The sequence below is a fragment of the Marmota flaviventris genome, chromosome 19, assembly GCF_047511675.1.
Source record: "Marmota flaviventris isolate mMarFla1 chromosome 19, mMarFla1.hap1, whole genome shotgun sequence".
NCBI classification, from domain to species: domain Eukaryota; kingdom Metazoa; phylum Chordata; class Mammalia; order Rodentia; family Sciuridae; genus Marmota; species Marmota flaviventris.
This window is the reverse complement of record NC_092516.1, coordinates 30,477,920-30,499,646: the sequence shown is the minus strand read 5'-3', so window position 1 is coordinate 30,499,646 and position 21,727 is coordinate 30,477,920. Positions and strand designations below refer to the sequence as shown.

At 52.3% G+C, this 21,727-nt stretch overlaps 4 protein-coding genes across 4 annotated transcripts in view; 1 reads left to right on the top strand and 3 right to left on the bottom strand.

The window, feature by feature from the left end:
- Positions 1-156: 156 nt before the first annotated feature.
- On the bottom strand, positions 157-4,914 carry Trappc14 (trafficking protein particle complex subunit 14). The gene is made up of 11 exons (XM_027952979.2): positions 4,279-4,914; positions 3,981-4,076; positions 3,749-3,878; positions 3,492-3,578; positions 3,077-3,197; positions 2,842-2,989; positions 2,627-2,709; positions 2,376-2,539; positions 1,351-1,505; positions 973-1,166; positions 157-866 (listed from the first exon to the last, which is right to left on the bottom strand). The coding sequence occupies exons 1-11, from the start codon at positions 4,687-4,689 to the stop codon at positions 713-715; spliced, it is 1,743 nt and encodes a 580-aa protein (XP_027808780.1). The 5' UTR covers positions 4,690-4,914; the 3' UTR covers positions 157-712.
- Positions 4,915-5,138: 224 nt separating this feature from the next.
- On the bottom strand, positions 5,139-11,096 carry Gal3st4 (galactose-3-O-sulfotransferase 4). Its single transcript, XM_027952936.2, has 4 exons — positions 11,006-11,096; positions 9,537-9,849; positions 9,048-9,351; positions 5,139-6,521 (listed from the first exon to the last, which is right to left on the bottom strand). Exons 2-4 carry the CDS (start codon positions 9,659-9,661, stop codon positions 5,481-5,483), a joined length of 1,470 nt encoding a protein of 489 aa, XP_027808737.1. The 5' UTR covers positions 9,662-9,849; positions 11,006-11,096; the 3' UTR covers positions 5,139-5,480.
- A 1,187-nt stretch (positions 11,097-12,283) lies between these two features.
- Gpc2 (glypican 2) lies at positions 12,284-17,794 on the bottom strand. The gene is made up of 10 exons (XM_027952987.2): positions 17,628-17,794; positions 16,806-16,964; positions 16,162-16,484; positions 15,192-15,272; positions 14,436-14,598; positions 14,056-14,186; positions 13,762-13,914; positions 13,539-13,678; positions 13,275-13,450; positions 12,284-12,635 (listed from the first exon to the last, which is right to left on the bottom strand). Exons 1-10 carry the CDS (start codon positions 17,791-17,793, stop codon positions 12,376-12,378), a joined length of 1,752 nt encoding a protein of 583 aa, XP_027808788.1. The 5' UTR covers position 17,794; the 3' UTR covers positions 12,284-12,375.
- Positions 17,795-18,615: 821 nt separating this feature from the next.
- The window catches only part of Stag3 (STAG3 cohesin complex component), a 28,376-nt gene continuing 25,264 nt past the window's right edge, over positions 18,616-21,727 (top strand). Inside the window, exons 1-4 of the mRNA XM_027952947.2 lie at positions 18,616-18,652; positions 19,477-19,650; positions 20,607-20,709; positions 21,271-21,387. Coding sequence (XP_027808748.2) covers positions 19,487-19,650; positions 20,607-20,709; positions 21,271-21,387 — 384 coding nt within the window. The 5' untranslated portion in view covers positions 18,616-18,652; positions 19,477-19,486. The remainder of the gene's footprint in view (positions 18,653-19,476; positions 19,651-20,606; positions 20,710-21,270; positions 21,388-21,727) is intronic.

Here is a 21,727-nt window from a genome sequence, read left to right as displayed (position 1 = left end):
AAGTGGGACAGGGCCACTACTGGGCATTCTAAAACTGGGGATTGAAAAAACAAGGACAGGAAGGGAGATATTTGTGTGCATGCTGAAGGGAATCATCCCGAGCCCCACTGGTCTGCTCTTTCCACCAACATACAAACAACAATCATACAACAGTCATTCTTCTCCCTCCTGAATGGGCATTTAATAGTCTTATTTCAGTTGGAAGCTGTAGTTCAAGAATAAGTTACAGGAACAGACAAAAAAAAAAGATACAACTTAAAGTGCTTCAGGCTGCCAACGTAAACATGAGGGGCAGAGGAGGCCACCTAGTATCTCCCCAACCCCTGAGACAGGAGGGTCATCGTCAGAATCCCTGTACCAACACCACCTTCTAAACTCAGCCCTGCGGGTGGGTGGGAGGGAATGCTGGAGGCAGAAAGGACACAATAGGAATGAGGAAAATACTCTGTAAACTTAGAACAAGGATGAAGGGCTGGGGTAGGGCCAGCCCCCCCCACAGGAACTTGGGGAAACACTGTTGGCGGAGCACTGCAGCCACACCATCCACTTCACAACTTCTGCCCTCATCCATCAGCAGACACAGACAGGCGGCCCTGCTGGGCTTCTTCACCCACGGTGGGAGGTGTCCCAGGGGAGGCACAGTCTGAGAGCGAGGAGCCCTCCAGGGGCTTTGGGTTTCTGTAGTATATGGGGGGGGCAGAGCCGCATGGTGCTACTTGACGGGCTCAACCACCAGGACTTTGCACTCGCGCTTGGCAATCTTGTCCAGAGAGAGCACAGCCTTGTCCGGGGGCAGGTAGAGAGGGCGGCCAACAGGGGAAGCCACAGGGGGTGTGATGGCCCTGCGCTCCATCACACTTCCTGACCTGGAAGAAGGCAGAGACTGTGAGCTCTGCTCAGCCTCCACACTGCTCCCTGCTCCCTAGTTCCAGCCTCTGCCCAGGCCAATGCCACATCTGCCCCACTTCCTACCTCATGAGGTGGCTTCGGGAAGGCTGTTGGTGGGAGAAGGACTGAGAGCGGCCCAGGCTCGCCTGGTGCCTCTCCACCAAGTCCCGGACAGCAGGGCTGCTGGGGCTGCTCTTGCGAGAGAGGGGCCGGGCCTCAGGAGGAGGGTGGGACACACTGGCAGTGAACTGCAGCTTCAGTTTCATGTGCTGGCTCAGCTAGGTGGGGAGAGACACCTCAGCATTCCAGCTGGCTTCTGGGCCCAGACCTTCCCACTCAACAGATCCAGGTCAGAGCTCGTTCCACTCTCCCTCTGCCCAGCCTTCTAGTGCCACCCATTATCCTCCATAGAAGCTAGGGGCTGTGACTGTTCCACCTCAACATCCTGCAGCACTAGCCCACCTCAAAGAGCCCCGTCCTCAGAGCTTGGAAGGCCACACTGAAGGTGAGCGCACTGCCTTTCCGGGAAAAGCCAAGGTTGTTGAGGGGGGTGTGGCAGACGATGGAGTCCAGGGCTGCTTGCATGGCCCGGCGTTCCTCCTCACACAGCTGCTTTCCTGGGGGCAGAAACAGGCATCAGTGAACACTGGACAGTTCCTCAGTTCCCAGAGGCCGCCATCAGCATGGTCACATTTGATTTGCAAAGCATTCTGTGGAACAAACTGAGGAAATGTTGTCTTTTGCCAAGGGTTAAGGGTAACAACAGCTACACAGTGTGTGCTGGGTTTTGTTCCAATTAACTCATTGATCTTCATAACAACCCAAAATATTAGGACTGGGTGTGGCGGTACACTATAATCCCAGTGACTTGGGAGGCTAAGGCAAGAAGATTGCAAGTTCAAGGCCAGTCTCAACAATTTAGCAAGAATCTATCTCAAAACAAACAAGAAAAGGACAGGAGGGGCTGGGGTTGTGGCTCAGCAGTAGAGCGCTTGCGTTGCATGTGTGAGGTATTGGATTCGATCCTCAGCACCACATAAATAAATTAATTATAAAGGTATTGTGTTATGTACAACTAAAAACAATTAAAAAAAAAGGACAGGAGATATAGCCCAGTGGCAGAGCGCAGCTAGGTTCAATCCCTAGTACCAAAAAATAAAATAAACATAAAATATTAGGAGTGAAGACCAATGTCCAAAGAGTAATATAACATACCCAAGGTCACACAGCTAGTCAATGAGAGGTAGAGCTCATACCACAGAATGTAGCCTTATTGTCCATGCCCTTCAAGTCACTGTCCCAATGCCTCTCTAAACTCTATTTGTGATCCTAAGGAGACCACCAGGTACACAGCAAAAGCCACCCACTACAAGTCACCTAGGTGGGGCAGGCACCAGATCTAAGCTGTTCTCACTGGTCTACCTCTTTGAATTCTTCCTTTTCCCTCCCCTCCTATGGAACTAAGTCCAGCCAGGCAGCTGACCCACCAGCCTGTGCATGCTCCGGGGTCCACACAAGCCTCACAGCAAGGAAGTCTTGAAGATTGTTGAGCAGTGTGTAGGTGACAGTGAAGCGCTCATAAGTCCGAACAGGGGACTCACAAGAAGCAGTCATCACAAAGCACGGACGGTCCAGGCGGACATTGGGCAGGCTAGGAGCAGTGAGAGAGGGAAGCTAGATGTGGGTCAGGCAGCAGAGGTGAGCGGAATGGTGCCTGGTAGGGGCCCCACACACTGACCGGTAGTGGGTATAGATGCTCTGGGTGAAGGGCAGCTTTGGGGTGGACCACTGAACCACAGCAATCAAGGGAACTTCTAGGCCCTGCAGGTGAGACACAAACATCAATATCACTTGCATCAGAATTCCCCTCCAGTCTAGTCAAGCCCCTTGCCTTTGCCTTCCACTGCCTTTTCTTATCCTTTTTCCTCGAACACACCAGCCCTTTATTCTTACCTCCTTGGCTCCTGGAGGGGGCTGCTCACCCCCTCTCAACTGAAACAGGAAGTTGTGTTCCTCCAGGGCACTAAGAGGACAGGGGAAGCAGCCAGAGGTACCAGGGAGTCGGCAGAAGGAGCCCATGGAGACTTCCCCAGACTGGTGACTAGTTGAGAAGAGAGGACAAGACATGAACAACTCCCCATGTCAGAGCTCAGCTCCTGCTCCACCCCTGCCCTCCCCAGGACCTCACCAAACATTGTCCACCAGCAGCACAGAGCCATCAGGCATGACAGGTAGATAACTGGCATTGAAGTTGGGGAGGATTCGGATATCCCAGATGGAGATTTCCTCCTGGGAGGAACTGTTCAGCACTGTTGGAAGTAACCAGTCGGCCTCAGCATAGCAGGATACCTCAAGACCACTAGGTACACAGCAAGAGCCACCCACTATAAGTCACCTACTGTGGTGGGACTGGCACCAGATCTGAGCTGTTCTCACTGATCTACCTCCTTGAATTCTTCCTTTTCCCTCCCCTCCCATGGGGCTAAGTCCAGCCAGGCAGCTGACCCATCAGCCTGTGCATTCCCATCAGCCTGCCCCAAGTAACTATCATCTAATCAATTCTCTTGCTGATGCCCAAGACTTGAGCCAGCAGATCTGCTCACCCTTGAGCACGGTCAAGTGTTTTCCAGCCACAGTGAACTGTCGACATTTCAGAACTGGAGGGGGCAGCAGCGTCAGCAGGGTGCTCACTGCAGAAGAGGAAGAGGCAAGAAATGAGGGGCTGGGCCCAGACTTTCCCCCCAACTCACAGTAATCACCTTCCTCTTCTCCCCCATCAGGCACTTTCCAATATCACCCCTCCACTCTGTACCCCCAAATACCATACTCTGGTTTTTCCCCTCCTGCAGTCTCCTCCCACCTTGGGCCTTGAAAGCACTCTGCTCGCCCCGGAATGTCTCCCCAGGAGATCGGGTCTGCAGCAAGCGCAAGTAGCCTTGATCTCTGACCTCTGGTGCCTCAACCTCCCGTTTCCACACGGTCACTACAATCTGGGTACAGGAGACATTGGACCATGGTCAAGAGGAGAGACGTGGCAGGGCCTTGAAAGGATGTCTGAATTAAGACATCAGCTCCACCCTGGCTCAACCTACCTTGGCCTTAGGTGTCCCTGGGGGCAGTCTATCCAGTGAAACAGTGAGTGGGAAGATGACCTCATCTGTGGACACGATGGGTTCCTCCACAGGCAGCTGGGATTGTGAAAGGGGTGAAGAGGTCAGGAGTCAGAGGCGGCCTAAAACGCTTCCTTTAATTTCCGCAGTAACGGTCCTTCATGCCTTCCCCTCTATCATCTGCCTCCTGCCTTAGGTACCCAGCGTCCATCTCCCAAACTGCATTTGGCACCCAGCAAACTGCTCTCAGCCCTGTGCCGTGTCACCCCAAGTTCCTCACCGTGGTCGCTGCCCCTGAGGTAGCAGGGCCCGGGCCGTGGGTGAGAAGAGGGCTGCAGCCTCGGAACACGCCTCCACCCCCAGGGTCCCCTCCCCCTGGAGGTTCTGGGTCCTGGTCGCTGGTGCCACTGCCCCCTGGTAGCACGCCCCCGGCGCTGACAGAAGCCAGGGCGGCCAGGGCAGTTGCCAGTTCTGCCCAGGCCCCTCGGGAGCTCAAGCCCGGGCCGCCCCCGGCACCAGACCCGGCGCCACCCCGGCAGCGTAGGACCAGCAGGAAGCGGACAGTCTCCCCGAGGTACAGATGGTTACGCCGGGGCAGCGCCCGGTACCGGCCCGGGTCCCCCGCCAGCTCCGCGCGCGGTGGCAGCGGCACGGCCGGGAAGTACATCGAGTAGTCGCACTGGGACTCCATGGGGCGGCGAAGACGGCGCGAACCGGGGCCGGCCGGAGGCCGAGGGGCCGGGACCCAGACCAGCCCCCGCGGGAAGCGAGGGGGCCCGCGGGGCTGGGTCCGGCGGGTCCGACGCCTGAGTGGTGATGCGCGCAGCCGGCCGGCCCCAGACGCCAGCCCGGCTCGGAAACCCGGGCAACGAACCCCGGAACCCAGACTCCGCGGCGCCGGAATCGTGGTGGGGGCTGAATGACTGGTGAAAAACCGGAAGCGGAAAGGGAGGGGTGTGGCCTCCGAGGCCCCAAGATCTGTGTGCGTCGCGACCTTGGAGAAGGGGGCGGGGCCGGGGTGCGTTAGGTTGCTGCGAGACGGGTGGGAGACGGCAGACCGGCTTCTTGTGGGGAAAAAAATACTAAAAAATCCCTTCCGATCCCGCTTCTCACTGAACTATTCTCCATACCTCCTGTTTCCGTCCTCCATATATCAAGTGGAAGTTTCATATCATTTATTCATTGAACAAACATTTCATAACGAAGTGAACATAACCCAATAACGTTTTCTAGAGAAATGGACCTATCATTTCAACTCACCATGCCCTAAATTTTCTGTGGCTCTCTCCATCTTTTACTCCTCCCGGGGACTTTGGAGAGTGCTACGTGGACCTGCCTTGGGGAAGTGGAGAGGGGAGGGAGGCACTGCTGGGTTTCCCAGGCATAGGTCAGAAAACTTGGGGTCTACGTCAAGGTAAAGTTCCATCCTTTCCCAGGGATGCAGAGATTGCTTGTGGCAGCCCCACTCTCATCACATGTGTCCTAATCTGTAGCTTGATGCCTAGAGGAAAGTAGCCTTGAAGTCTTCAAGGATATTGAGACTGGAGAGGGAAACTGCTTAGCATCCAGCTTGTCCTTGTACTGTAGCTCAGGGGTAGCCAGGCGTTCACAATCCTCCCGGTCTTTAGGGCTCAAACTACTCCGAAGTGCATAGCCCAAAACTTTAGCTGACCCATACTGGAAGGGGCGGAACTGACTGTTGGTGATATATTTGGGGTCTAAAGCCTTACCTCCCTGCAGGCAGTGTTTAGCCATGGCCTCTCTACGAGCCCGAAGCTCAGCCACAGCATGCTTCAGTCGTCTCTGGCCATATTGTTCTATCCGTGCCCAGAGGCTGCGGTTGAAGTGAACATAGAGAGCCCAGTCCAGGTTGTTCCAGGCTCTGGCCCGAGCCGTCAGCTGCTGATCCTCAGCAGTTAGTCCACCAGTGCCAGCAGCCCTGAGGCCCTGCTCACCTCCAGCCTGAGCATTGTGCATGAAACCCACCACATCATCCAGACCCCAGCACAAGGCATCTGCCAGCAGAACCAGTGATTCGTCAAAGTACTCAGCCACCATGACCAGGTCAAAAACAGAGTCCAGCCAGGCCAGGCCCCACTGAATGAAGGATGAGGACCCCAAATTGAAAGAGGTAGGGCTGACTGCCTGGCTGTGACCATCAGCAACAGTGGAAACAGGCTGCAAGAGAGCATTGGGATCTAGGATTTGGGCTCGAGGGCCAGTGCCAGAAGGCAAAACATGTCCCTGGTGGGAGTCAGGGTCTTTGGGATTCCCTCTCTTGATCCTCTTCTCTGGAGGGAAGGGCAGGCCAAAGTCAAACCATAGCAAATTTCGAGCATAGTAGTCCCCACGACCTCCAGGCCGGTAGAAGGCTCGAGGGTTGGCCAGGAAGGCAGCCAAAGATGGTGCCTTGCGGAAGGCTGATGAGGTGGATTTATAGTAGGAGAAGGCAGAGCGGGCCAGAGCCGCTGGGTCACGAACAATGGAAAAGAAGAAACTATCAGAAGGCATTACCTGAAGTACCTGCAGAGGAGAGAAGACACACATAGGAAAAAAAACTGAGCCTGGGGGAAAGTAGGCACCAGCCAAAGCCCTATTGATCCCACAACCTCCCCACAGCTCTGCTGGGGACCACCAGCTTCCCTCAGTAGCTGGATGACCTTTACTTCACATCTCTAAGTCTCAGTTTGCTCATCTACAGAATGGGGATAATTATAGGTTCCCAGGTGATTATAGAGGATAAAGGATATAAAAGGAATGAAGAAACCTGGAGCCAGGCGAGCATCACACGCCTGTAATCCCAGCCACTTGGGAGGCTGAGGCAGGAGGATCACAAGTTCAGGTCAACCTCAGCAACTTAGTGAAATCCTAAATAAATAAAAAAAAAATTAAAGACCTGGGGAAGTAGCTCAGTAGTAAAGTACCCCAGGGTTCAACACTCAGTACCACCAAAAAAAAAAAAAAAAAATATATATATATATATATATATATATATATATATATATATATATATATATATATATATGTATGTATATATATGAAAGAAAAAGAACTGGAGTATGCAAAGTTCATAGAGTATTAATTTCCTTGGGGCTTTCTGACTGCCCTGGCGGTAAAGTCTCTAGGAAACAAACTTTGTGCTCACTTCTTCAACAAAAATCTATTGAGTGCCTCCTCTGGGACTCTAGGTCTCAGTTCCAAGAAAGGGATTGGTCTTAGGCCGCCCCAGGAGGGAGGTGGGATGTGTCTGAGAGTAGAAAATGAAAAGGGGTGATAGAGATGATGCTGTAGGGCAGCCCAGGGTAGCAACACTTTAGAGTCTCCTGGACACCTTGGAGAGCAAAACACAGCCCTGGACTTGGACCCTGGGGAGCCCTGGCCCCTTGGTAAGGTGTTGCCCCAAGGGCTGGGACACATGATTCCACGTCTGGACAAGGACAGTGGAAATCAGGCTGGATCATACCCTTACATAGCTCTTCAGGCTGATCCACATCAGAATCTAGCTCCTGGACTCTCTGAGGATTTCTGTCTCTGAAAAGGACTTTCATCGTTGAATCTGACCTCTCTGTGTCTTGATGTTCTCTGACCTGCTCCAGAGGCATGCCTGAAGGGCAGAGCCTTTGTCTCTTTGAACTGTCTCTTTGAAGGCAGAAGGGAACAGTGAAGAGAACACTCTGGCATCAGATGGACCTGGAATAAAATCCCAGTTCTGCCATTTACTAATTGTATGACTTTGGGGCAGATGAATAAGCTTCTCAACAGCCTTTATTTCTCTACCTATAAATCTGGGTTAAATAGCTACCTGGGAGAATGTGGACATGTCTGTAACATGGCAGGTATTGGATGAATGGTGGTGACAAGGAACCATCCTAACCACTAAAGAAACTTACCTCAAAATTCACTGCCATTGCCTCACACCCAACAGGAGCCCCTTGCTGCCTACCAGATCACCCTCACACTCCTCCAGCTTCAACAAAGGGACTTTGTAACCCCCACTGAAGTTCTGCCATCCACACACTCTACACATACCTCTCTGGCACAGCTGTGTGCATGCTCACACGCACATCAACAGCCACATGTTTGTTGATCCTCTGCTCCAAGAGTGGTGGGTGCACTCGCTATTGTCTCAAAGCCATGTCCACTCCATCCTTTAATCCTGCTTCTCTAACAAACCCCACTCCATTTGATAAATAGACTCCCTACAATTCCAAATACAAAAACACATCCAGGTCCTCAGAAGGAGCCTCTACCTCAGAGTAAAAAGACCTGAGTTCAAATTCTAGTTTGAACTCAGTAAGTATTCTATGAAGGGGGGCTGGGAATGTGGCTCAAGTGTTAGCGCACTTGCCTAGCATGCGTGAGGCACTGGGTTCGATTCTCAGCACCACATAAAAATAAAATAAAGATATCGTGTCCACCTAAAACTAAAATATTTTTTTAAAAAGTATTCTATGAAGGATAGTTCCTTCCCTATATGCTTTCATTTGCATGTTGATTGTCTTTCTACAAGAGTTCTTGGGTCCTTGTGTGTTTCCATTTGTCTCCCCTATAAGGACTAAAGTCCCAAGGTTCAGCATTGAACTTCTGTCCAACTATTATGCCATGCTCAGCCAAGAGCTTGACATAGAGCTGACATAAAAATCTCAAAGTGTGGCAGCTGGTGTGAGGGGAGTGAAAGAAAGATGAGTCAGAAGGTCCTAATGGCAGAGCAAGGTCCCTGGTAATAATAGTGAACACTGTGAAGGGCAAGGGACACCTGGAGGGAGTGCATCCAAGTTGGCAGGACACTGACACCAGGGGAATAAGTTAGTCAAGGGAGGAGACTGAAGTAAACCCCCAGATGGGAGAGGGGAACACTCTGGCACCCATAAAATCCAGGGGAAAGGACACCTGCAGAGAAGAACAGGAAATCCCACCTTTGTGGCCTCCATGTCCACTTGTGGGTAAGGTGATGCCTGGAGATCCCCAGACCCTCCCCTGGAGGTCTTGGCCACAACCCTAAATACATCTCTTTTTGGCCCCACCCCCTCACTCCCCTGAACCCCTCACCTCTTTCAGGTTGAATCTCATGTGATGACAGAGGATATGGAAGGGGGGCTGGGTGCCCCCACCCTGAGGATGGTAGCCTTTGACCTGAGAGGCCCGGAAAAGCCTTGGGTAGCCGAACTGGTAGCGGGTGGGGAGGGCGAAGCGCAACCCATGCCGGTCCCCGTAGCGATGAAGCAGGCTCAGCACAGAGCTGCTCCCGGATTTATGTGTCTTCAGGAACACAAGTCGCTGCCGGGGTAGGCAGGATGGAACAGCTGATCCCAGGGAGGTGGCCCAGGACTGTCTGAGCTGCAGCCTGGGTAACCTGGGAAGAGATGGGTAGGGAAGTATCCTGTCCTTCACCAGCAAATGGAGCCACTGTCTTCTTGTGAAGAAAAAACAGAGGGCATAGAGGCTCCCCTAAGTCCCCAGGAGTCACAGCCCCAGGTTAGAGGAGGAAGAACAAGTGGGAAGGCATCTACTGGGAGATGGGACAAGATGAGGACTCACCTCCTCTGGAAGGCCCCCCCCAAGAGCTGGAGGCCAAATCCGATGGTCATGAAGACTCCCAGAGCCACCCCCAGGCTCCGAGGCCCCCAAAGTCGCATGGTCCTGGCAGGAGACGAAGGACCCATGTGGCACAGGGAAAGGGGACTCTAGACAGGGACAAAGCCAGGGCCAGGAGCACAAGCAGAGACAGCTTGAGATAGCCGTGCAGCCGCGGAAGATGCCGTTTGGAGATCGGGGGGTCATTCCCCAGGCCTGCTCCCAGCCCTGGTTGAGTCTGCCCCCTGAGTTAGCAGATTTTTGCCTCTGTCAGCGTCTAGAAGGGAAATGAGGGGGAAGGAGGGGAGTCTAAGAAGATGGCTAGAAACTTCTCTCCTGCTGCTGCTGCTACTGAGACCTAGTTTAGGAAAGGGGAGAGTAAGAGTGCTCTGTACACCAGATCCTTGTAGGTGGTCCCTCAACTATTCCTTCTGCTGCCAGCCTGTTGCTTGTCTCCAGTCCCCCCAAATCCCATACTCAGTTTTCCCAGAGCCTCGGGGATTTCAAACGGAAGGAAAGAAAGGCAGAGCCCTTATTATGAATGAAGCAGCCAGTGAGAGAGATCAGACCAATCTGCTCATTATGACAGGTCAGGTCACTGCTGGGTCCCTGACTTCCTTCTGAGCCCCTCTGTTGTTAAAAACGGGGATCAAGAGCTCCCTTCTGTGGCTAGGAAAGGAATGGAGGAGGCAATCAGGAGGAGGGGAGGATGTACTTCCAGGAGTGACTTTGTAACTAGTATGGGCTGCTGTTTCCTAAATGCAAGCCGCTTGTCTCCCCACTGTCCCAGCACAAGACAGACACCAGTGTATGTGTGGGGCTGGGGGAGATGTGGCGTTATGCATGAAACCCAGAAGACCCCTGGGCACACATTCCCATTCCACTCTCTAACCACGATGGTGCACCAGGAGCAGGTACTGAGAGGACGGAGCCAGAGAGAGGCAGAAAGACACGGAGACAGAGACAGACATTGACCTTGGAAACCGAGATGGAGAAAGCCATATGGAGCTGCTGCCTGCCTTCCCAGGCCCAGTTTCCTAATTAACTGGGAGTCTGGCTCCACCCGCTTCAGATTACAACCGGTAATCTCGGCCCCTCTAACAAGCCTGGACAGCCCCCTTCCAGAGGGGACAGGGGTGACCCCCAGCCAGAGAGAACCCACACTTGCTACCCAGAGACCTGCCCCCTCTGGCATCGCCCTCAAGATCCGGCTTTGACTCCCCTGTCACAGCTTTTCACTTCCATCCATCTTTATCTCTTCCCATTACCCTTGATCCCAGCCCTCTGTTCCCTCCAGCTTTTGGAGACTGCTCGGTCTGTCACCAGTCCTTTGTTGGTGTCCTCTGAGGTTGTCTCTGTGAACCCTAGGGTCCTCCCATAAATTCAAGGGGTCCCTCCACTGGCCCCAGCCTCGGTTTCACTCGTCCACTCACCAAGGCCTGAAGGGGAGCTGCGGGGAAACCGGGTCCGGCCCTCCCGCCTGCCCCAGCCACCGCCCGGCTCCTCACTCAGCTCAACTTTCCTTGCAAACTTTCTCAGTGCCCAGGCTCCTCCCCTCCCCTCCCTTTGTCCCGCCAGTCCAAGCAGCTGCTCCAGCTTTGATCGCTAATGCTGTCTTTGGCCTTTTCCCTCCCTGCACATTTCCCTCTGGTTAGGGCACCCAGACTGCCCGTGGAAGAAACTTTCACCCTCCTTTCACTTATATCAATTATATCTTTATCTCTCAGCTTTCTACAGAACAAAAGATTCATTCAGGTGAAAGAAAGAAAAGAAGGATGAAAGAAAGAAAGGGAGGAGAGTTGAAAGCAAACATTGTCAGGGAGGTGACGAGGTAGAGGTTGACACCCAGAGAACGAGGGCCCCCACCCTGAGAGCAGGGGCCAGTGGTGTGGAAATATTAATCATGCCTCGCCTTCAAAGAGAATTGCACAGGGCGCCAAGGTGTTTCCTCGAAGTTGTTTGGGCTCCATATTTCTCCCAGTTTTACCGATGAAGATGCTCAGACTTAGAAACCTGGAGATAGGGGGTCATTCCCCAGACCTGCTCCCAGGAGACAGATTCCAAGAGAGGTAAGAAACAGGCAGAAACTGAGCCAGTCAAGATGCCCTGAGGCCTTTGTTTGGAGCCAGGGCTCAGGAGGAATGCTAAACACAGAGAAAGGCACACAAAGGGTCCAGTAAATTGTCATTTATTTGTAGATAAACAGTCAAACACTGAAACATGAAATGGGACCTTGTGAAGGAAGTGGATGGTAGAGATCAAGCAATGAGCACCCCCCCTGTTTTGTATTTTACTTTTTTAAAAAATGACATTTAAAAAACTCAACAGAACTCAGGCCCATAGAGCCTCACAGCCTACTCACACACACCAACCCCCAGCCCTACATCCCATCAGCACCCAGCATTGTCCATTTCTAAGACCAGGTGCCCCCCACCCTCTTAGTTCCACCCCTCCCCACTTTCAACTTCTTCCAACTCCATCCCCCAATGGCAACTCTAAAACTCCCCCCTTTTCACCCTTATCGCTCTTGTGGAAGGGGTGCTGATCACCAGCCCTAGCCTTAGAGGACAGCAATCACACTTCTTTCCTAAATAAATACCCCCATTACCAAATGAAAAAATAAATACTGTGAACACCCACCCACCCCCAGCCCACCAATGGGAATCTCCTGGATTCGGGGCCCCAGCCATTCACCTGCAAAGTCCCTTTTCTACTCTCTCAGTAGCCCCCTTCGACTCCTCCCCAGGCCCAGCTGAGGGGAAAGGGCCATGAACCCTTCTGATGCTAGGGCACCCCTCCCCTGTTATCGAGGTCCAAGCATGGCCAGGGCTGAGGGGAAAAGAATGAGGACCGGTGAGTTGTGAAGACCAACAGACATCCCCCCACTCCTGCTCCTGTCCTGGTTGTAGCGGGGACCACCTCTTCCTCTGCCCCCACTGCTGCTGTCCCTTCGAGGAGGGTGATGTGGCCTTGGAGGCCAGGCAGCAGGAGCCACAGGTGCAGTTCCAGCCTTCCAGTCATCTGCATAGTGGAATCCCCCTCCAGAGCCACTGGCATCCTCTTCTGCAGGGAGGATGAGGGACAGAGACAGATGGGGTGGGAAAGAGAGTTGGAGAGAGATCAAACGAGGAGGAAGAGAAATCAAGATTAATACAGAGACAGAGACAAGGGTAAAACACAGTGACAGGAAGGCAGCAGAAGAAAAAGCAAGATCAGCAGACATGGGGATGAGAGAAGATGATGGAAGATGGGAAGAGATAATGCAACAGGGACAGAAAAAAGGGATACATAGAGGATAAGCAGGAAAGAGAGAAACAGAAGTACACAAAAGCAGGGAGCAGATGGAAAGAGAGGTGGGGAGGAGCAAGACAGAAAGGAGAGGGGAAAAAAATGAATGTGTCTTGCTTCCCCTTCTGGAAAATTCCAACTTGTGGTGCCCACCCACTGTCACCTCCACTCCCCTTCCTTTCCTCACCCTTCTCCAGCAACTCTTTGCCCTTAATTAAAAACATCCCCCATTATTCTGCATTTCTGCGTCTCCCACTACACCATAAACTCAAGGATGATGACCCACTTATTGGTCTTTTACCCCTCTCTATCTTTGATGTAAGTGCCCAATAAAGAAATGAATGAGAACTAAGAGATGCGAGGTGGGACCGCGGGCAGTGGGCGGAGCTCGCGGACAGAGGTGGCGGGCCTCACCAGCGTCTTGCATGTCCAGGTCTTGTCCAAGCGCCGCTGCCCGCATCCTGGCGGTGGCAGAGCGGAGCAGCAGCCGGCGACGCCGCGTCGGGACGTCGGGGCCCGAGGTATCCAACCCCAACTCCGGGTTGTGGGTCTGATCGTTCCGGGGACCCACCACCACCGGCAACTGGTACCTGCGAGTACAGAAGCCGCGAAAACTCCCACGAGCCCACTGCAGCCCTCCGCCCGCCACCGCTGCCACCGCCGCCACCCAGCTCTCACCGGCCTCGCCCAGTCCCGGTCCAGCAGGGCGCCGTCTCCTGCGAGATATCTGCCGCCATGCGCGAGTCCCCACACACTGTCAGCGGCAGCCCGACCCAGAAGCCCCGCAGCCGGTTCAGACGCTCTCGGAGCTCCCACACCTGCGCAAGCAAGAGGCCACATGCGGAGCGGCAGCGCCCCAGGGAGGCCGCCCCCTCCGCTCCGCCCCGCCGCGGTCACTCACCAGCCGGTGCAGATTGGTGCCCGCTGCCGTCGTGGGCCGCTCCTCCTCTGGTGCCACCCTCCACGGCCATGGTCGACCTGCCTCTTCCAGGGGTGCGGGCGCTCGGCGGTTGCGGGCTGAAATCAGGTGGGGGGTCCCGCATTCCTGAAACACCTGCGCACAAGAGAGCTCTACACAGTCATCCCCCTGTGAACCCACACTGTCCCCGTTCGGACCCAAAGCCTCCCCAGATGCCCATAATCTGTTACCACTCTCCCCAGCCAAGGCCTCATTTCCACTCTTTCCTCCTCATACCTTGGCTGACACCCTCATACTGTTTTCCTGCAGATACATCAAACCCTCTGAGATCTTCACCCCAATGGACTCGGCAGCCAGCTCAAAGGAAAAAGGCCCCTGGAGCTTATCAGCCAGGAACAGGAGACCATCTTGAAGGAGGGGAGAAAGAGAAAAGGGGTGCAAGGGGGTGTACAGTGAACTAGGATGTTCCCACAATCCTTACGGGGGCTTCAGAGGGAAGCAGAAAAGAGTTGGGGCATTCACATGAGAAGGCCCCGTCCTTTCCCTTCCTCAGTAGGGCTTTAGACCCCCTCCCCAGTTCCTCCCACCCACCCTTACACCGTCTCCAGCCCTCCTCCAGGTCCTCCTCTTTCCCAGGCTTTTTTGAATCCCCTCACCCAAATAGTTGCCCCAGTCTGGCTCTAGTCCTCTGTTGCTCAGACAGCCACTGGCCACGTTGAGGCAGAAGCCCCGGCAGGGCATAAGTGAGGGGACTCCCCGGCAAAGGGGGCAGCCGATTAGACGCATCAGAGCTTTCCTGCAGTCTTCAGACACCTGCACCTTGGGGCGGAGAACCAGGCTCTGTCATCCACAAACACCTTGGCTGCTCTCAGTCAAGTCTGACACTGAGCACAAAGAAGTCAATACTTGGTCCCATCTCCCTAAGTTACAGAACAATAAGTTGCTGCATATGAGGCACAGGGCTGTTGACCCCATGTTGTAGAAGGTGAGACCAAAGGATTGCCAAGCTGGGGAGGGAGATTCCTAGGGGCCAATTCACAGATCCTCCTCCACGGGAGATGTATTACTATTGTGGGGGTAGGTCTGAGGAAAGACCCAAGGACTAGAGTGAGTCCATGATGATTCGAGAGGGAAGAGGCAGGAGGTAAGGTTGGGAGGTTAGGAGAGGATAGGTGGTAGAGAGAGGGCTTCAGCAGGGAAAGGGGAGTCAGTCATGGAGGAGTCCTGGGAGACCCAGTACTCCAATCTTTGACTCCCTCCTTCCTGATTTACCCAAGGATGCCAGAGCCTAGAGGCTGATAGGGGAAGGCCTCAGGCCTCTACTACCAGTTGATGCCTGTCTTCCTCAAGGGGTCTCTCCCACTTCTGCCTCCCCCTCCCTGGTCCCTGCCCACACTCAAGCCCCTTCTAACCTTAAGTGATTCATCAACCACGTTTTTTCCAGTCTCCAGGCCCTGGACAAAGGCCCGAGCAGCCACCAGGGCCCGAGTTATCTGAGGGAAGGGAAAGAAGGTGAGAAAACTCCACAAAGTTGTCATAGGTCAGTTGAGACTGGGGCCAAGGAATGAGCAGTGGGGTTATCTTGGGGTGGGTAGTGTGTTGGGTGGTACAGAGAGGCAGGTTCAAGAGATCCAAAGGAATTAAAGTCTAGAGGGATCAAGGGAACTGGATCAAGTGTTCCACAGGCTGTGTATAAGAACACTGAATTTGAAGCTAGAAGACCAGGGTGTGAGACACAGCTCCACCGTACTACTACTGGATGTGACACCTGAACCTTGGTTTTCTCATTTGTAAAACAGGGATACTATTATTTATATCAAAGAATTAAGACAATTGAATAAAACAAGATATGTCAAAAGGCTTCTTGATTATTGCATGCCTTGTACATGTTCAGTTGAACCAGAGGAAATCAAGATGTTAGGATTTTGGGAAACTTGGCAGAAAGGTGGCTGGGGCTGAGAGCAGGTTAGTGTTTGTAATAAAACCAGGGTAAAGAATGGGAGTGGGGGGACTGGGATTGTGGCTCAGCAGTAGAGCGCTCGCCTAGCACAGGCAGGATCCGGGTTCAATCCTCAGCACCACATAAAAATAAAGGCATTGTGTTGTGTCCATCTACACCTAAAAAATAAATATTAAAAAAAAAAGAATGGGGGTGGGGATCCAATTAAAGGAGACTAATGAGCACTGGATTAAGCACCTCAGGTGACTGAAGCTTGAGATAGGGACCACCAGGTCAGAGTTGGCTGAGACACAAAATGGGGGAATCATGAGATCAGGGGTGACCTCCTTTTTGAGAGGGTCATTTGTTTGGATCTGAGTGGCACACAGTTCAGAGGTCACTAGGTTAGCGGTGGCTGAAGCTCAGGCCTCCAGACCCCTCACCTGTAGGCGGAGGCGGCGGGGTGAGTCCCCAAAGGGCTGCAGAGAGTTATCAGTAGTCGAGGCGAGGTGTGTGAGGCAGAGCAGGAAGTCAGGGGGGAAGCTGTACTGCGGGTGCATCAGGGGGAATGCTCTCTCCAGAAGCTGTGCCCAGAAATCCACCAAGGTGTCCTCTAACCCCTCACCAGACTTCTCATAGTAGTCCCACAGGCGAGAGAACAGGCTGTTGAAGATGAGGGCGTGCTGGGAATACAGGCGGCCATAGGAGTGCGAGAAGAACTGGGCCAAGGATTGGTGGGATACAGAGAGCATCTCCCGAAAAAACTCTAGCAAAGGCAGGGAGCAGGGGCAGAGGGTGGTGAGGACAGAGAAGGGAAGAACAGTGAAAGGGCAGAGGTAGGACAGGATGGGGATGGGGAGAGAAGAGAAAAGTGAATTAGAAACTGAGCAATTCTCAGAGACCTGGGCAGACTGGGAATGAGGGAAAGCAGGTCCTGGCAAGAGTTCGGGATGGGGACTGGGGATAAGCAGGGCTGGGCTGGGGTGGAATATCTTAGGTTAAAGTAGAGAAAGGGGACAGGAAGCTTGCTGGGGTCACAAGCATAGAGGAGAGGTGTGAAGTGCATTTGGGGACCCCACATCCTCACCATTAAACTTTCTGTGCCGGGCAGCCAGTGTGTGAACAAGGAAAGAGCCACTGTCTTCCACTAGGCTTTGGAAGGTGGCCTCAGTATCACTGATGAGCTTCTGTTCTGTCTCACTGGAACAGCAGGTGTACTCCTGGGGACAGATCTGGAGGTGCTCACCTGGGCAGAGGAAACGGGGAGAAATAGTGGCAAGGGATATTATGAAACTCCGTCCATCTCCCACCTATCTCTGGGGCTATTCTTTCTCTCTCACCTGTCTGGTCTCTATTGTTTGCCTCCTCGTCCCCACCTGACCCCTCTTTATTGTCTCCTCACCCATCCCAAATCCATTCCCATTAGTCATGGGATCTCTTTGCTGACCCAGGATCCAATTAGTGACCAGTGTCCTTAGGTGACCCTCCCCAATAGGCACACCCGGACCTCAAGGAACTTGCAGGGTAGCTTCCATAGGATGTGCAAGGGTGGGTTGTGCAAGAATGGGATGTGCAAGGGTGTTGTTACTTGGTAAACAAGAAAGTCTTATCACAGAAAGGTCTCTAGAAATAGTGAAGGGAACCTCACTGCGAAGAAAGACACTTGGGGAGGGGTGCTTAATTACCAGAGAGAGATTCCCGTGGTGGGGGTGGAGTAAGAGCTATTATGTGAGCAGGAGGTTTATTGTGATCGTAGAAAAGAAGTTATAGGAGGAAGAGAGAGATTTTTATGGGATGAAAAGATTATCATAACGTTCACTTTGAAAAGGAAAAGAGTTATTGTGAGATGGGAAGGGTCTGCCACCGCCCCTCACCCCGCTATTCTCTAGTCATCCTGTTTTCTACTCACCTGAGATCATGGAGGGAGGGATTAGATTTAAGCTATATCCCCGGGCCCCCAGCACCTGCCGGGTCTCTGCACAACTCCGGGCGACTTTTGCCTCGCTCCCGGGTCCCGGTCCGGGACCGGGACACAGAGGCAGCAGCAGAAGCAGGAGAGGTCGCAGCACGGACATAGTTGTAGCCTCCCTGGGACGTCTAAGAAGGAAAGAGCCGCCCCAACTCCAGAATCTGGCTTTTGGCCGCAGGACCGCTCCACCAGCCAGAGAAAGAGCACGACCCCAGAAAACTGAAAACTGGGCACGATAGCTGGACCAAGCAGCATCTGCCGAGACAATGGGAGCCCGGAGCCGGACAGGGGCGGGGCCCTAGGCGGGGCCCCGCCAATGATAATAAGAAGCTGGCCTCGGGGGCGGGGTCAAGAGAGAAATTAAGCCAATGTACTGGGGAAGCTCGGCAGGAGGCGGGACGCGACCACGCGAAGGCTGTTAGCGAGGTGGGGGCGTGGTCCTTCTTGGGGGCGTGGCGATTCGGCTCGGAAGGCGGGGCCTGGGTGGAATCCAGCGTTTTGCACTCCAGAAGCTTGATGGAAGGGGTGGCTTCATCCACCACATTCGGACTAGTAATGTAGTCCGAAACTTGACCAATGGAGGGGGAAACTGGACGCAGGGGGGGCGGGGCCGGGGTGGAGCTCAGTTAAAGCAGAGGGCTAGAGCGCGGGAGTCCACAGGACACAACGGCACGCCTGGCGGCTACACGAGGTCGCCTACCGCAGCGTGACTGAAGCGTGGAAAGCACGAGCTCCAAAACCCTCGCGACAATTCCTAGCCCTGGAGGCGGGGGCGGGGCGAGCGTTGGTCTCGCGCCTGCGCACAGTGTACCTCGTGCCTTCCCGCGTTTTTCTAGATTCTTCCGCTTTTGAGAGGGAAGCCGCGGTCTCCTGTGGTGGAGGTGGAGTGCCACACAGAGACCCAAAGGAGCCCAGGAGGTGACCTTTTTTCAAGCGTACTCAGCCAGAAGTCACTTCCCGACTCAGTGAGGTTCCCCTTTGACCCAAGAATAGCCCGCACCAACCCTCCTGCCCCTAGAAGACGAGCCTCTTCGACCCGTCTGTGCCTCAGTGGCCTCCGCCCCGGAGAATCCCATTTCCAGCCCCCGAGAGGGTGGGCTCGGGTGAGGTTCGGAGGCTCTTCAGCCCGAATGAGCCCAATTAAATAAGGGTGCGACGCAGGTTCCGCCTTCGGGAAAAGTAGAGCGCTCGCCTTCCTTGGCTCCTCAAGCGTTTCCAATGGCGCCTCCACCCCGAGGCGGTGAGAGCGTCCCATCCCGTCCCACTTGGAATCAGGAAACGGATCCCGGGAACCACAGCCCAGGGTGCTTTATTTATTCATTTATTGATTGATTCTGCCTTTCCCTTATTCGTTTCCGTTTTATTTTTAATTTACCACGTGAGCCTAATTCTGCACCAAGCGATTTACGTTTCCTCGGAAGTCCCCGGGAGGGTCGCGTTTGGAGTGGGTTGTGCCTCACCAGGCGCTTGGGGAGCAACTCCAGTGCCTCTGGCCAGTTTCTGGGACGGTGGGGCTTTTTTTTTTTTTTTTCCTTTTGGCTAGTGCTGGAATCCACACCCAGAGTCGCGCGTGCTAAACCAGCACTGAGCTACACCCCAGCCCATGGGGTGCTGCTGTCATTAATCCCTTAATATCCCTTGATATGGTTAAGTAGTCTCTTGTCTTATTTTTGGCAGGTCCCATGCCGACCCCCGAGTCCCAGAGCAGTTCCTTGGAAAGAAAGGGACTGGGCAGGGCTGGGGATGGAGAAGTGGAGTAGGAGCCCTTTCCCTGTCTTTCTTCCCTCAGGCAGATCAACATGCCTACCCCGAGATCCTCCTCTCGGCTTCATAGCTCATCCTCCCCAAGCAGTGTGTCCTCCCCACTGCACAGAACTGTTGGAAGTACACTGAGGGCATTGTCGACTTCTAGTTCCTCCATCAATCTGCCCTGTGATGACAGGGACTCGGACCCTTCAGAGGGGTGAGTGGTGTTGGTGAGAAGCTCTTGCGTTTTGCTCCTGCCTCCTGTATCTTCGGGAGCTTTCCTTACTATCATTTTACTGCACTGGTTGTAATAGGTGTGAAAACCTCAGAAAAGCTGTACTGGTTCAGAACAGTGATCCGCTAGCTGTTTCTTGGCCACCCTAGACCGTGTAGATATCAAGAAGAGCACCTCTTTAATCTGTCACTCAACTTGCAGTCTAGACATACCTTGAACACATTTCTGTGTTTAGCCAGTGTGAATGCTGATGGTGGCTGGGGAGTAGAAAATATTACAAGTAAAGAGTGCTTTATTTGTTGTCTGACATATTGTATGAGTTTTTTAGTTGGTGTCCTGTAGTTCTTGTATTTGGGATTTTTTTTAAACAGGTCCTTCCATTCTCTGCTATGGTTTATGAGTTTAAATTCTGTTATAGTAGTATATCTTGTTTTTTATCTTTCTAGTGAAAAAAACTAAGGATTTACTTTATTCCCTGGTTATTTTAATTGATCTTCTCTTAATCATTTCTTTTTCTGTGAGTACTACTATTGGGGATCAGATTGTATCAGTGTTTCAGACTTTAACTCCAGGCACACATTATTCTCTTACTTACATTTGAATGGTATGTAACTTCCTGAGCCATGCTGATTTTTCTCCACAAGAACAGTAGTTCCTCTGCCTATGAATATAATTTGATGCTTTTATTTGGAGAGACTATTAAGAAGGGATTGTCTTTCACCCATCTCAGTACCTTATTCAGCTTCATTGCTTTCAAGTGAAATTTTCCTTTAACTTCTAGTTCCTCCATCATTACTTGTGACAGTAAGCAATCTCTTATAATCTGTCTTTTACTCGTGGAGGTAGAATACAGTTAGAGACAAAGAAAAATTATAATTAGCCCTTTATGGTAGGTTAAAGGAGTGGTTTCATTTAAGGAATACTGTACTTCCTTATAGGGATAGTCACTCTCTGTCAACTGATGAAGGCAGTGACTTTGAAGAAAGCCTGAGACGCAATGTGAGAAAGAGATCAGCAAAACGACCACTCAGAACACCACCAGTGAGTCTGTTTTGTTTTGGAACCTGGTTTGGGAAGCAGCAAAAGAAAACCTAGAAGAGGCTCAGGTGATATAGTTAGTGAAAGGACACAATTTGTAAGATTCTTAAGGGACAGAAATAGGAAGGAAAAAAAATTGAAGAGAAAAGAATAAAAGAGAGCATTAGGATTTGGAGGTACAGGAATAATGCTCACAGACTTTAAAAGGAGAAAAGGTTAGGAATAATAAACCACATGTGAAAAAATGAGTTCTTTTCAGATATGAGACAGTAATGCATAATGAAATTGGCAGCTTAAGTCTACTTTGTTGTTTTTTCCAATACTGGGGATTGAACCTAGGGGCACTTTACCACTGAGCTGTACATCTCTAATCTGTTTTACTTTGTATTTCGAGATAGGGTTTCGATAAGTTGCCCAGACTGGTCTTGAACTTGGCAGTCATCCTCTCTCAGCCTCCCAAGTAGCTGGGATTAAAGCACCTAGCTGGCTTAAGTCTACTTAATGTGATAATGATGAGACTAAGTGCCAATACCACTCACTTTTTTATATTTCTGATCTTACTAGGTGGCAAAACATCCAAAGAAGGGGTCCCAAATGGTAGAAGGTAAAATCCAGAAAAAATCAGAACCACCAACCAGCGATCTCTTTGATTCTGTGAAAACCGCCAAAAGTGACATGCAGGTAAAGTAAAGAGTCTCATCTCTATTTTTTGATCCTCCCTCAGTCTTTGTAAGGTGGGAAGATAAGAACAGGTGTCTTCAAATTTGATTTGATATGGACATTTTAGTGAGTATGCATGTATCAAAAAAGATAATACCAGTCAGGCGTAGTGACACTCGCCTATAATCCCAGCAGCTCGGGAGGCTGAGGCTGGAAGATCTCAAGTTCAAAGCCAGCCTAAGCAACTCAGTGAGACCCTCTCTCTCAATAAAATAAAAAAATAGGGCTGGGGATGTGGTTCAGTGGTCGAGTGCTCCTGAGTTCAATCCCCAGTACCAAAAAAAAAAAAAATGAAAAGAAC

Excerpts from the sequence above, each read along its gene's own strand:
- Trappc14 (XM_027952979.2), bottom strand. The coding sequence starts at position 4,689 with ATGGAGTCCCAGTGCGACTACTCGATGTACTTCCCGGCCGTGCCGCTG. Across the intron at positions 4,077-4,278 it reads CCTCAGGGGCAGCGACCACG|CTGCCTGTGGAGGAACCCAT; the intron begins GTGAGGAACTTG and ends TCACAATCCCAG. Across the intron at positions 867-972 it reads TCCCGAAGCCACCTCATGAG|GTCAGGAAGTGTGATGGAGC; the intron begins GTAGGAAGTGGG and ends GCCTTCTTCCAG.
- Gpc2 (XM_027952987.2), bottom strand. The coding sequence starts at position 17,793 with ATGTCCGTGCTGCGACCTCTCCTGCTTCTGCTGCTGCCTCTGTGTCCC. Across the intron at positions 16,485-16,805 it reads CCGGCACAGAAAGTTTAATG|AGTTTTTTCGGGAGATGCTC; the intron begins GTGAGGATGTGG and ends TGCCTTTGCTAG. Across the intron at positions 13,679-13,761 it reads GCACCAATCTGCACCGGCTG|GTGTGGGAGCTCCGAGAGCG; the intron begins GTGAGTGACCGC and ends TTGCTTGCGCAG.
- Gal3st4 (XM_027952936.2), bottom strand. The coding sequence starts at position 9,661 with ATGGGTCCTTCGTCTCCTGCCAGGACCATGCGACTTTGGGGGCCTCGG. Across the intron at positions 9,352-9,536 it reads GGGGGGGCCTTCCAGAGGAG|GTTACCCAGGCTGCAGCTCA; the intron begins GTGAGTCCTCAT and ends ATCTCTTCCCAG. Across the intron at positions 6,522-9,047 it reads TGAGATTCAACCTGAAAGAG|GTACTTCAGGTAATGCCTTC; the intron begins GTGAGGGGTTCA and ends TCTCCTCTGCAG.